The sequence below is a fragment of the Narcine bancroftii genome, chromosome 7, assembly GCF_036971445.1.
Source record: "Narcine bancroftii isolate sNarBan1 chromosome 7, sNarBan1.hap1, whole genome shotgun sequence".
NCBI classification, from domain to species: domain Eukaryota; kingdom Metazoa; phylum Chordata; class Chondrichthyes; order Torpediniformes; family Narcinidae; genus Narcine; species Narcine bancroftii.
Genome location: NC_091475.1, coordinates 188,590,197 through 188,604,047, shown reverse-complemented (window position 1 = coordinate 188,604,047; position 13,851 = coordinate 188,590,197). Strand labels below are relative to the sequence as shown.

The window sequence follows — 13,851 nt, the reverse complement described above, 5'->3', positions numbered from 1 at the left end:
TTGGTTATGTATTCCATTAATATTTAGAGTCATATAGTTCAACGTAGCCATTTTATATTTTGTTTATCTTCTCTTTCCGTTTTTCCATCATTACCTTTCCTCCTTTTCCATTTCTGTTTTCTTATTTTCAACTCTTTACCAGACAACATTCCTACAACATCCAACATTTTCCTTATTCTCCTATTTCTATCTTATTTATCCCCAATCTCCCCTTCCCCTCCTGAGTTGTCCTTTATCCCTTGTTGGACAACCACATCTCCCCTCTCCATTTGGATTTGCGAATCCACTCGCAAGCGTCAACTGATTTTGCAGTGACCGCTCTTTTCCCCCACCCAGCCCCCCCCAGAAAAGATTTCACTTTTTATATGTCACAAAGGTCACTCTTTTAATTCCCTCCTTATTCTCTCTATTCCATTACCTTCCCTTATTAATTCTTGTCTATACTATCTATGTTTTCCTCTAATTACAGATACTTTCACGTATGCCCATTGTCTCTATTCACTCTTATACCTCTTTACCCGCATACATATCAATCGTGGTCATTTTTACCCTCATTACCCGTCTTCATCCCTCAGACTATTTTTGTCTTTACCCACATACATATCAATCGTGATCATTTTTGCTCTCATTACCCGTCTTCATCCCTCAGTCTATTTTTGTAATTGTTCTGCAAATTTTCGTGCTTCTCTGGATCCGAGAACAGTCTGTTTTGTTGTCCTGGAATAAATATTTTCAATACCGCAGGATGCTTCAGTGTAAATTTATGTCCTTTCTTCCATAAAATCGCTTTTGCTGTATTGAACTCTTTTCTCTTCTTTAGGAGTTCAAAGCTTATATCTGGATAAATGAAGATTTTTTGCCCTTTATACTCCAGTGGTTTGTTGCCCTCTCTTACTTTTTCCATTGTCTTCTCCAGTACCTTTTCTCTTGTAGTATATCTTAGGAATTTTACTACAATAGATCTTGGTTTTTGTTGTGGTTGTGGTTTAGGGGCCAATGCTCTATGTGCCCTTTCTATTTCCATTTCTTGCTGTAGTTCTGGACATCCTAGGGCCTTAGGGATCCATTCTTTTATAAACTCCCTCATATTCTTGCCTTCTTCATCTTCCTTAAGGCCCACTATCTTTATGTTATTTCTTCTGTTATAATTTTCCATTATATCTATTTTTTGGGCTAGTAATTCTTGTGTCTCTTTAGTTTTTTTATTAGATTCCTCCATTTTCTTTTTTAAGTCTTCTACCTCCATTTCTGCTGCTATTGCCCGTTCTTCCATCTTGTCCATTTTTTTCCCCATTTCTGTTAAGGTCATATCCATTTTATTTATTTTCTTTTCTGTGTTGTTTATTCTTCTTCTTAAATCATTGAATTCCTGTGTTTGCCATTCTTTAAATGACTCCATGTATCCTCTAACAAGAGCAAGTATATCCTTTACCTTGCCTTTCCCTTTATCTATTTCACTGTATTCTTCCTCTTCTTCTTCCTCTGGGTTGGCCATCTGTTGTTTCTTTGATGCCCTTTCCTCCTCTTCTTTCTTGTTTCCATTGTCTTCTTTGGTCTCTTCTTGCTGCAGGTGTTCTGCAGCTGTCGTTGCCGGCTGTGGAGATCGACTCCCCAGCTGGTCCCCCCTCCCGTCGGTGTGTTTTTTTTCATGCGCAGTTGCGCACTTTTACTCGGCTCTGTGAGCCATTGTTGTAGTTCTTTTTCTACCGACCTGAGGTAGTGGGGTCCTCTCTCCACAGCGGGCCTCTTCGGACAGGTAAGGCCTTCACCTTTTTCCTCCGTTGTCTTCTCTTCCTCTCTTCTTTCCGTTGATTTTGATTTTTCTCCTTTTGTCTCCATCTTCTTTCCACCTTTATACTCACTTTTCTTTAACTTGTATTTCTGTGCCTTTGTATTTTCTCTTGTTTTTCCCGACTTTTCTGGAGAGGGCTGGAGTTCACCGTCCGGCCACTACTCCATCACGTGACTCCTCCCAACGTGAAGGCTTTAGGAGGAGTCCTTCCATATGTGGACTCCCAGGAACTTTAAGGTACTAAAGTTCCTATCCCATCCCTATCCCATCAATACACATCCCTCTGCACCCCACCCCTTCCTAAAATCTACAATAAGCTCCTTGATCTTGACGTTGAGAGCAAGATTGTTGTTTGCCACTACCCAATCAGATTCTTGATCTCCATCCTGTATTGTGTCTTATTATTTCCCAAGATTTGGCCGACAATAGTGGGATCATCAGCAAATTGATGGATTGTGTTGGAGCCAAACTTGGATAAATAGTCATGAGTGTATCGGGAATGGAGTTGTACAAACAGACAGAATGTTATGCATAGGGACATGCAGTCATAGAGGAGTAAAAGTGGAAAAACAATTAAGAAACGAAAGACTATAAAATACTATACTGTAGCATTTATCCAAATTAAAGTTTCATTAAAAGTATTCACAGAGGGTCATTGCAAATGGCTGAATTCAGAAATCAAAATTTACCACAGTATTGTGTTGTCTTTTCCCAGTGTAACCACTGTTGCATCCATAGCTTGAAGGGATAGCAGCTTAACCAGGGCTTCTGAAGTCTTACTCTACAAGAAAAACACCATTCTGAAACTGTGATTTAACAAATCAGATAATTGTGCTCTTTAATACCTATCTCCTTAATCTTCAGTCTCAAATTCTTCTTGATTTCCCATTATCCTAGATATGAATTCTTTGGTACCCAAATTGATCCAAATAGGTATAGCTTGCTACCTACTCAGAGCTACCCAAGTTTGGCAATTAATGCACCAGGCAATTTCCATTTCCTCTTGCCAGATTATTTCTATATTACATTACAGTCTTAAAGAAATGCCAATTCAAGTGTGTAAAGACCTTATGGTTAGCACAATGTTGTTGCAATGCCAGCGATTGGGACCAGGGTTTGAATCCTGTGCTGTCTGTAAAGAGTTTGTACATTCTCTCCATGTCTGCGTGGGTTTTCCCCGGGGTATCTGGTTTCCTCTCACCGTTCAAAACTTACAGGGGATTGCTGGTTAATTGAGTGGCAAGGGTTTGTGGGCTGAAAGGCCTGTTACTGTTCTTTATGTCTAAATTTAATTTTAAAAAATACAGATAAATAATACTGGTAATGCAAAACAATAAAATAGCATTGTGGTGGGTTGATCAGAGGCAAAACTGCATTATTTATCCCAAAATTTTCTGATAATGATAAAGTTCTCAAAGTACTGACTTTCAGGACGAAATAGCAGTTTTTAAACAACAGAAATAATGGTTTCATCTAACACATCCACATGGACCATACCACTTCAAGTTTTCCCACTGGGTATAAATAAGTTGATTAATGTGAAGCCAGAAGTTAGAATTCTGCCACTGGATTTATGCCTTTGTATTATGGAAGCAGGAGAGAAAGCAAATGTACCCACAATTTAACAATTCAGTTAAGAACACAAATACTTCCAGCAAATAAGAACATTCTGGTTTGCTGGTTTCCATAATCCAAAACCTCACTAATGGTTTTTCTTGAGGTCATTGACTGGAATACTGTAGTCATTTTGGTGTCTTTTGGCAACAGTAAAACAATATCAAACATAAACATTATTGGATTACACACAGTAAAGTGGTTTACATTGTGAACAATATAACAGTGTTCAGTTCTGGTTGGCCTTTTATAGGAAGGACATGGAAGCTTTAGAGAGGATGCAGAGGAGATTTACCAGAATGCTGCTGGATTAGACAACGTGTCTTATGAGGAAATGTTGAGTAAGCTAAGGCTTTTCTCTTTGGAGTGGCAGAGATTGAGAGGCAACTTAATAGAGGTGTATAAGATTATGAAAGGCATAGATAGACTGGATAGCCACACCGTTTTCTCAGGGTGATAATGGCCAATAGCAGAGGACATCTGTTTAAGGTGAATGGAGGAAAGATTAGAGCAGATGTCACATTCTTAGAAAGGTGCATGGATGTAAGAAAATTGGGGGATATGGACTGTGAAGGAGGGAAGGATTAGAATGACCATGGAGTAGGCTTAGAACCTGTACTGGCTATACTCTTTCATGTTCTAATACAAAATATTTTCAGATGGTAAATGGCCTTACCTAGTAAATTGTACAAGTAAATAATTACCTTTGCTACATGCTCCAGCCATCTCCCCAAGGCAATGAAGACAAACAGCATGGGTGGAGTATCAAAGAACGTCACTGGACTTTGTTCTGTCTTTTCAGCAATGGCCACAATCAGTATTACACAGGAGTATAGATACGCAGTGGAAGTTGCCAGAACGATGAGGACATCCATATTGGCAGTTTTGTGCTTCAGAGACTTGCAGGTTTGAACGTAAAAGTACCATCCTCCAATAAACTTTAAAAATGTACATTAATTACAATGAAAAGTGTGAAGTACAGAATAAGTAATCCTCTTCCTACATTTTATCCTTCTGTTGTGTGCTAGAACTTCAATTAGCACCGAAATATAGACAATTTCCTGCGGTTTATTTACATATGTATTTTCATGAAAATAGCCGCTGCTGATCAGTATTCATTTAGGAAATGGGCCCAGAGTCATAGGAAGTAAGGAAAGCAAGCAGTGAGGTCATGGAACCTATACAGATTAAAGAGGAGGAAGTGCTTGCTGTCTTAAAACAAATAAAGGTGGATAAATCCCCAGGCCCTGACAAGATATTTCCTCGGATCTTGAGGGAGGCTAGTGTAGAAATTGCAGGGGCTCTGGCAGAAATATATAAAATGTCCTTAGCCACGGGTGTGGAGCCAGAGGATTGGTGGGTAGCTCACATTGTTCTGTTGTTTAAAAAATGCTCCAAAAGTAACCCTGAAAATTATAGGTCAGTGAGCCTGATGACAATAGTAGGTAAATTATTGGAAAGTGTTCTAAGAGAAATTTGGAGTATTGTGTGCAGTTTTGGTCACCTAACTACAGGATAGATATCAATAAGATAGTAAGAGTACATAGAAGATTTATTAAGATGCTGTCCAGTCTTCAGAATCCAAGTTACAAGGAAAGGTTAAACAGGTTAGGACTTTATTCCCTGGAGCGTAGAAAAATGAGGAGAGATTTGATAAGAGGTATTTAAAATTATGAGGAAGACAGACAGAGTAAATGTAGATAGGCATTTTCCACAAATGGTAGGTGAGATATAAACCAGAGGTCATGAGTTAAGAGTGAAATGGGAAAAGTTTAGGGGGAACATGAAAGGGGACTTCTTCACACAGCTAATGGTGGGAATGTGGTGGGGGGGGGGGGCGGACCTATATGCCAGTCAACGAATACGTTGAAATATACATACAAGCTTTGATTTGTTAATTGTGGGGAATGTGAGTATTTTCATACTCGGTAGACTTTTGTAAAAATAAATTCAATGCCATCTTGGTTCTTCTTAGAGTGTAAGGAATATTTAACTTCTCAAGGCATAATTTTGACAAGTAGAAACAGTTAAGGACTGTAAAACACCAAACAACTCAAGTGACATGTTATTTCTTTATTATTTCTAAATGTAAATTTCACAACCACCATTAACTGGTCTATTCCCCTTGGAAAAAGGCTTACCCTGATTTCTGGTACCCTATAATCCAAAAAAAATTTGTTCATTGCTAAGTACAGTAATAAAGCACTTAGCTCATATCTTCCTATCTAAGATACTTCCATTTTTACACCCTTTCTCTCTCTGTGTGCTCACACCATTTCTTGGGCTATGAAGCTGCTTCATGATGTGGCCTCAAATTAATTCCACAAACTATTGACTTAATCATAACCTCTTAGTTGCACTTCATTCGTGACATTTTAATGGAATTATTTTTATGTTAGCTGTATATTATACAAATGTAAACAAATTTACTGTAAATAAATTCAAACTTTCTAGATACTATTGCAAGAGTACTACAGTAAAAGTCCAATAATCCTCCATCGAACATGATTCAGTCTTGTATTGCTCAAATCACAGAAAAGATCTCTTTACACTACAGCTGGTCACAACCAACTAACGTAAAATATTTAGTGAACTACTATTTCAGCAAGAGATAAGTCCATTGAAAATTTGGAAGGGTTTATCTTTATTAATTAGAGCTGGATATATAAAATATACTTTCATAAGGCTATGTAATTATACTTAAACTTAATTGTATGTGCTGTATTATATCCTAATATTAATTTGTTCTTGTAAAGCCATCTGGTGAATATGTATTCTTAGCAACAGCATCTGAAGAAAAATAAAATGAGGCAGGAAACATCCCACCAAAAAAAAATGTGGCAATGCATGTTTGTAGTGGCGACCTGGCCCCGCTTGCTACGCGCAGTCAGCGGGGTAGCCACGGCAAAGATGGCATCGCGATATAGGTCTCTTCTGGTCCAGACCGGAAGGGTGCATGCACGTTTGCGTCATTGTGACACAAGTGACGGAATATTGGGGGCAGGACCAGAAACTTAAAGGCTGCAGTGCGGAATTCAAAATAAAGCAGTTGTGATACTCAAGCTCTCAGCCTTCTGCCTCAGTCTTTCCACTGTGCTCGCTCACAACCCGCTACAGCAGGTTAATTTGTCATAACTTCCTTCAATTTTAATGAAGAAGCCTTGAAGCGGAGTACCTGGAATTCAAAATTATGTACAAAAGTGGAGTTCAGTGGAAAAAATGTTTTGCTAGTAATTTAGTCAAATAACTTATTTTAAATAACTGAGTTCTAGACCTACACTAAAGTATGGGAATATAGATTCCACTTGACTGTTCTGTACCCAACATTTATTCAAGATTACTTGATTAGTTCAGCATTTTCAAAAAAGTTTTAAAATTCCACTCACCTGAACAGGAGTACATAGAATAAAGAAAATCAAATTAAGACTTGACAAACCCAGAATAATATTTTGTTCAAGAGCCATCGAGCCACTGTAGTTGTTGTCCATCACTATTGTGTACATCATTAAAGCAAAGACAGGAATGCCAAAAACAAGGCTAATCAAGAAGGACTTCCTCCATCTAAAATTTGTATCAAACAAAAATGTTGCAGTCATTCAGGATAAATTAAAGATAAATTCATTTCCATTACTTTTTAAATAATTCATTAACAGGCTTACTGTTTTATCTCCTCTTTATGGTCCAGATGATGTACTGCTGAATGTCTTTTGGCTACTGATGCTCTAAACCCAAGTCCCTAGAATGGAAGTAAAGTTCAGTAAATAAGAAAAAAAAAGTATAATCAAGAGCAGTTAACCAAGATGATTTATGTAAACATCACTGAGAAATTAAACTAATCAGACCTGTGATAGGAATAATATGTATGATCAGTTAGTAACCTCAATTTCCCATAGTTTTAGAAAGTCATGTATGAACAAGGTACTGAACAACTCAACAAAATTGAAGGCAGTATAAATTAACAGTACAGAAATAATAAAATAATTAAATTGAAATAAAAGCAAATCAGAGGTTGAATAAGGTTAAAAAAAAGTAGGTGAGATTTGTAAGGAATTAAATATCAAGGAGTGTTGTATATAAATAAAGAGAATTATTAAATGAGGCTTGATAATTTGATGACTAGAAAACTGTCTACTGACTTCTCGATAAAGAAAATGCATTGTTATCCTTGATGCAGGGCAGTGAAGGTTCACTGGATTAATTTGGGGATGATTTAGATATATTTTGATGGAGCAAATCTGGCCTACATGTTCTGGAGTTTTGAATGAGTGGTAACCTCATTAAGGTAGACAATGTTTGTAGGGTGGGAGATTCCAGAAGTAGGATGCGTAGCCCAGGATAAGGAGTTGACCATGAGACTGAGAGGTAGAAGAGTGTCTTCTCAGAAAGTTGCAAGTCTTTGGAATTCTTTGGATGTTGATTATTGGGTACCTTCACTGCTGAGATAGATGTAATTTTTAGTACTGTAGAGTCAAGAGTTCCAAAGATCAATAAAGATAGTTTTAGGGAAAAAAAAATACACCTGCTATTATTTTACTGAATGGCATGGAAGGCTCAAAGTACAGATGGAAAACTCGTATCTCTTTTGTTCTTAAGTGGCAAAGATCAAGTTTATTGTCACATGTAGCAAAGTGCAGTAGGGAAGTTTGTTTTGCAAGCAAACCCGGTGAAACGTCCATTTCATTGTACAGCAAATAAAAGACAGAACAGAAAAGCAGTGAGAGAGAAACTAGTACAAAGCAACAGCAACATAATTTTATTAGCGCGAGGTTCATTCTGAATTTTGATAAATGGAAAGAAACTGTTCAAGAATCAGGTTGTGTGTGATCTTGTACTTGCGAATCTTTTTTCTGACAGAAGATTTAAGAGGGTGTAGCCACTAGGATGTGTTGGCTACTTTTCCAAGCAGCCAAGATAATTAATATTATCAGAGGTTTTGATTATTAATGAGAAGGATATCAGAATGGAGGTGAACCCAAAAGTGGGAGAGTAAAATGAATATAATAATGACGAAGGAAAGAATGCATTAAAAGGAATATAGTGTGTTGGAGATGTGAAAGAAAGAACACAAAGGACAAAGTTACATAGGGTGTATAAGAGAACAAGTTAAAAGCACCAGGTTTAACGTGACACACTTGCAGTCAGAAGAAGTGGACTGAACAAAGCAGTCATACAAAGATATTTTTGTTTTCCCCTATGTAGAGAACACAAACTGAGCAATAAATATTTCATCTTAGACTGGGAAACATAAACACAGATAGCTCATAAAGAAGGAATGCTTAGCAGTTGGACATTAATGTAGGAGAGAATAAATGTAGATATTGGATCTGCTTCAATTAAAAAAAGACATTTTTGCATTTTTCATAAAGTTAGGACATAATAATATATTGTACACCCAAGAAACAGAGCAGTCAATCGTGCCAAACATGGTCTCAAAAACAATATCAGTCATAGAATTTACTTTCGAGCAAACTGGGTAATTATTAGGAGAAGGAGAATAATGTTCTTGGATTAATATTTGTAGGAAATGGAAAAAGCAAATGCCGAGTAGAAGAGAGGAAAGCAAGGCCAAGTGGATGTTTATTACTGTAAAGAGTAGAGGCAAGAGCTAATCTGCTCTGAATTGGTTTTCAATTCTGTTCAGTGCATTGGCACCTGAACAGCATGGTTGACATAATGGTTTATGCAAAGCCCGTGACCTGCATTCAAATCCAGCGCTGTCTATAAGGAGTATGCATTTTCTCCCCATGTCTGAGTGGGTTTCCTCCTACTCTTCAAAAACGTATGGGGATCATAGATTAATTGGTGTATTTGGGGGGGAATGGCCTCATGGGCTAGAAGGACCTGTTGTCGTGCTGCAAATGCTTTACAAACTTAAAAAGGCATTAAATAATGGTAATAAGCATTAAATACAGAATTAGATGTACAGGTACCTCAATTATTCTGATGATATCACGTGGACCCACTAATTCTGGATCCAGTTTAATTGTGGCTTTTTTGGTGGTGAAGTTCACTGATACATGCAAAATCCCATCATTTCTTGATAACTTAGATTCAATATTGTGAACACAAGAAGCAGAATTCATTCCTTTAATCTAAAAGATACAAGTTATAGTGCAGAAGAAAAGAATATCTTTGCATGAGAAAGACACAGCTGACAATTGTTTATTAACTATTTATATTTTGATAACAACTGGAACATCAAAGAAACAATTTTTGAGATAATCTGTGCCGTGGCTGCAAATTATGCTGAAGAATTAATTTACAACCTTAAGGAAGCACCAATATTGTGAATACACAAAAGTGCTGGAGAAATTATCAGCGGGTCATGCAGTGTCCATCGGAAGCAAAATGTTTTCAGTTTGAGCCCAATCAAGATAGGAGCAAAAATCAGACGGGCATCTGAATTAAAAAGGTGGGGGAAGGAGGGAAAAAGGAGCACATGCCAAGAACCAAGAGGCCATAGGTGGACATGTAGGGGAGGGCAGGAGAGAAAAGCTCAGAATTGATCAGGGAAAGGGATGGCTCTATTTCAATTTATTTTTTATTACATTTTAAATTTTTTACATTTAAATTTAGAGAGACAGCATGGTAACAGGCCATTTCAGCCGGTGAGCCAATGCTGCGCAATTAACATACACCCCCCCCACCCCCAGTATGTTTCAAATGGTGGGAGGAAACCAGGGCTCCCAGGAAAAATCCACGCAGAGAATGTACAAACTCCTTACAGACCGCTTGGGTTTCAAACCCAGGTCCCGATCACTACTGCCGTGCATGCACTTACACAATGAGGTCTCGGAGACGTGGTGCTTTTCTCATTCTTTAATATCATCAGACTAAAATGGCTACTGGCATACAGAGATATATATGGGGGCGGGGGGTGTGACATCATGATGTGGGTGTCATTATGTACAGCAGGCAGGTTTATACACAACAGCTATGCCAACCTTGGCCCCCTCCTGTGTTTGCAGAGTTGGAGGAAAGGAGACTGAGGAGTGAGAGGGACATGGGATGGGGAGCTGAAATAAATGAGACATAGGAATAAGGAAAGAGAAGATAGGGTGGGGCTAACAGAAACCAGTGAAGTCAATGTTAATGCTATCTGGTTGTTGGACGGAATATGAGGTATTGGCAATGCATGAGACTATGGACAGACATGTCGGTGTGGGCTATTGAAAAGGATTGTGAATCTCCAGGGGTCATCAAGTGCATCCAATATTCCTGTTGTGGTCTCTTCTACATCAGAGAGACTTCAATTATTAATCTGTACGTTATCTGGATGTTGCGGGTCTGCTGAGTTTCTCCAGCACTTCTGTGTATAAACAACAATCACAGTCTGCAGACTTTCTTTCTTCACTAATAGTGTCCTCAATTAGACAGTATACAAACTGGCTTTATTTACTCTAGCTTTTTTCAGAAATTAACTCAGATCAACAAGTCCCATTTATACAAAGGTTTGTCAATATTTCATACCCGAGCTTTCTCGCATCTCACTCAGAAAGCCCATAATGCCACTTTGACCCACTCAGTAAGTCAGTTTAATCAATTCATTGAAAGTAATTATGATGAAAGTGCCCAACCATGAATTATAAATGTCTTACAAGATATTTTCTTGCAATAATAGGGTTATTTTACTTGCCCATAACAACCCCAAAAATACAGACAGGTGTAGACCACTTGGCCCATTAGCCAACCTCATCATTCAATATTATCATGGCTGATCTGCTCCAGGGCTCATCTTCTCTTCACTACCAGTTCCCCATAAACCTCAAGCCCTTTATCCCTCGAATGGTTTCCTCTTTAAATATCCTATTTCTAAAGTAGAGAACTCCATAGGCTCAACCCCCTCTGGAAGAATTTTCTACCTCAGGTTTCAACAACGCCCCTCAACAATGGGCCCTTGATCAAAATGCTCCAACTTCTGTCACTTCTCCAAAATAGCATCCCACCTAAACTTTAAACACTATCAATTTATTTTTTTTTAGCTATTTTTGATAGGACAACCATCTCACCAAAGGAACTGTCAACACTAACCATCTGTGACTCTAACATTTACTAAACAATAGTGGTGAATGGGTCTTCACTTTACGCTTTTTCAGCTTACAAAAGGTTTCATTGGAACACTCTAGTTTCATAAAGTGGGGTATACCTGTATTCATTTTTAAATAAGTGGATCAAAATATGCCAATTTCCTTCCTAATCACCTTCTGAATTTGCTTGCTAACATTTCTGATTCTTGTACAAATACACAGAAATTCCTCTGTACTTCGCTCATCTATAATCTTTATCAATTTAGATAAATCATTTGGCAAGGCCAGAATTGCTATGTAGAATCATAGAAAATGGGTGCAAGAGTTCCTGCAAGGAACATACATTGGTTTCAACTGTGTTTTTCTCTTTACATACTTTTGTAGTCAGTTTTTATGTTCCTTGCAAGTTTATTCTCATACCCTCCCTTTTCTCCCTTCTAATTAGATCCCTTGTCTCCTCTGCCGAATTCTAAATTTCTCCCAGTTTTCAGGTTTGCTGCTTTTCCTAGTCAATTTAAGTGCCCCTTTTTTGGTTTTAATGCTATCCCTGATTTCCCTCATTAGCCATAGTCCAGCTGTCTTCTCTGTTCATGTTTATGGAAAACATGAATGTATCATGACCTGAACAGCCTGACATTTCAAAGGGCATATCAGGTACAGATTTTCCAAAGAACATTGTTGACCTGTTGAGTTTTTAGTTTTGGTAGTTTCATTTGTCACTTCAATGATTACACCTTGTTTCCGTTCTGGATTTTTAAAAAATAATTTACCCCAGCAGTAGCAGGGGAATTAGAACTCTAAAATAAAAATAACCACAATGCTACAATACCTCTGGAAACCCAATCCACATTGAAATAACAATTAAATAATACTGAAAATAGTAATTTCACAGAACTCAAAACGTACTTACATTAAGTTCCAATTTTCCACCTGGAGATGTGCCGTCTATCACTACGGCATCAAAATCTAACCCTCTGATGAACTCTGCAATGGCAGTAGCTTGGATGATGTCTGGATTATATTTCACTTCCGCTTTTCCTGCCATTAGTGCTACCAGAACTGAATATATACCTAAAGTTACCCAATGAATTAAAGATTTGAAAATAAGAAAACAGAAATGGAAAAGGAGGAAAGGTAATGATGGAAAAACAGAAAGAGAAGATAAACAAAATATAAAAGGGCTACGCTGAACTATATGTCTTTAAATATTAATGGAATACATAACCAAATTAAAAGGAAGAAACTACCAAATTTAAATGAATAAATGTATTCCATTAGAAAAAATAACATATTGGTTAAGAAATAATATTGAAATATTCGAACAAGTATAGGAGCCTTACATTAAATACAATAGCGAAAACCTACCGGGGGCAAACATTAACTAAGTTGATGGAAGGAGAAGGAAAGAAAAGAATGGACTCAGTAGAATTTCTGGTGTAATTTTGTTGAATGACAACATTGTCTGACTGGCTTAATGCAACCTAGATTGTATACCTAAAATGGATGAGAGGGGGGGGGGGTGAGGGGGTGGTTTGGGAGGAAAGGGGGGGGAGAAAAAGTCACTGTATATGTGTGAAAAAGAAATAGTGTATATCATGTCTAATGTGATTTATGGTGTGAAAAATAAAAAAATTAATAAAAAAAAAGTTACCCAATGAATTTAAAATATTATTTTGTATTTAGCAGAAAATAGCTGGAAATATGTTTTTAAAATCAAAACAAAAAACATCGATAAACTGTTTTATTCCTAAAAAGAAATGTATGGGTAAAAGCTTACAAAATGTGCAAAGTAAAGAACTCCCTCCCACAAAATCGGATCTCATGACATAGTGCTGGAGGGCAAACAAACATGGTTGGATTAAAGTTATTTTCCTGAGGAATTCTTGTTGAAATATCCCAGGTTGAAATGATTGCCATCCAACCTAGTGGCAGTAAAAACTTTACCCAGTAGAATAATTTCCCCAAAATTCTCAGTAGGCATTTTCACTCTGCAGGCAAGCGGTGACCCTATTTTGTCCCGGAGAAATTCCCAGGAATTCAGGATCTCCCAGGCCTTTCACATTGTAGTCCAAATTCCTGGGAATTTTCCCTCCCCAGTAATTTAGGGTGGGGGGGGGGTCCTCACCACCAACTGATGACGTGTTATGCATTCACAGGAGTAAGAGTAAATTCAGCCCCCCGCCCATCGATTGCCCATCCACTTGCTCCCCGGCCATCCATTGGTCTTTCGCCCACCCGCTCGCTCCCTCCCATCAGTAGGTCACTTGCCTGCCCATTCTATCACCCCCCCGCCCCGGCTGTCGGTAGGTCACTTGCCCGCCCACTCCCTCTCAGCTGTCGGTAGGTCACTCGCCTGCCCGATCCCTCCCTTCCAGCTGTCGGTAGGTCACTCACCTGGCCACTCTCTCTCACTTACCC

At 38.1% G+C, this 13,851-nt stretch overlaps 1 protein-coding gene across 2 annotated transcripts in view; it reads right to left on the bottom strand.

Moving 5' to 3' along the window:
• The window catches only part of LOC138739519 (copper-transporting ATPase 2-like), a 106,032-nt gene that overhangs the window by 76,254 nt on the left and 15,927 nt on the right, over positions 1-13,851 (bottom strand). For both annotated transcript variants that reach the window (XM_069891757.1, XM_069891758.1), the window contains exons 4-9: positions 12,344-12,504; positions 9,337-9,498; positions 7,066-7,142; positions 6,793-6,967; positions 4,111-4,344; positions 2,482-2,573 (exon numbers count right to left, since the gene is read on the bottom strand). In XM_069891757.1, coding sequence (XP_069747858.1) covers positions 2,482-2,573; positions 4,111-4,344; positions 6,793-6,967; positions 7,066-7,142; positions 9,337-9,498; positions 12,344-12,504 — 901 coding nt within the window. The remainder of the gene's footprint in view (positions 1-2,481; positions 2,574-4,110; positions 4,345-6,792; positions 6,968-7,065; positions 7,143-9,336; positions 9,499-12,343; positions 12,505-13,851) is intronic.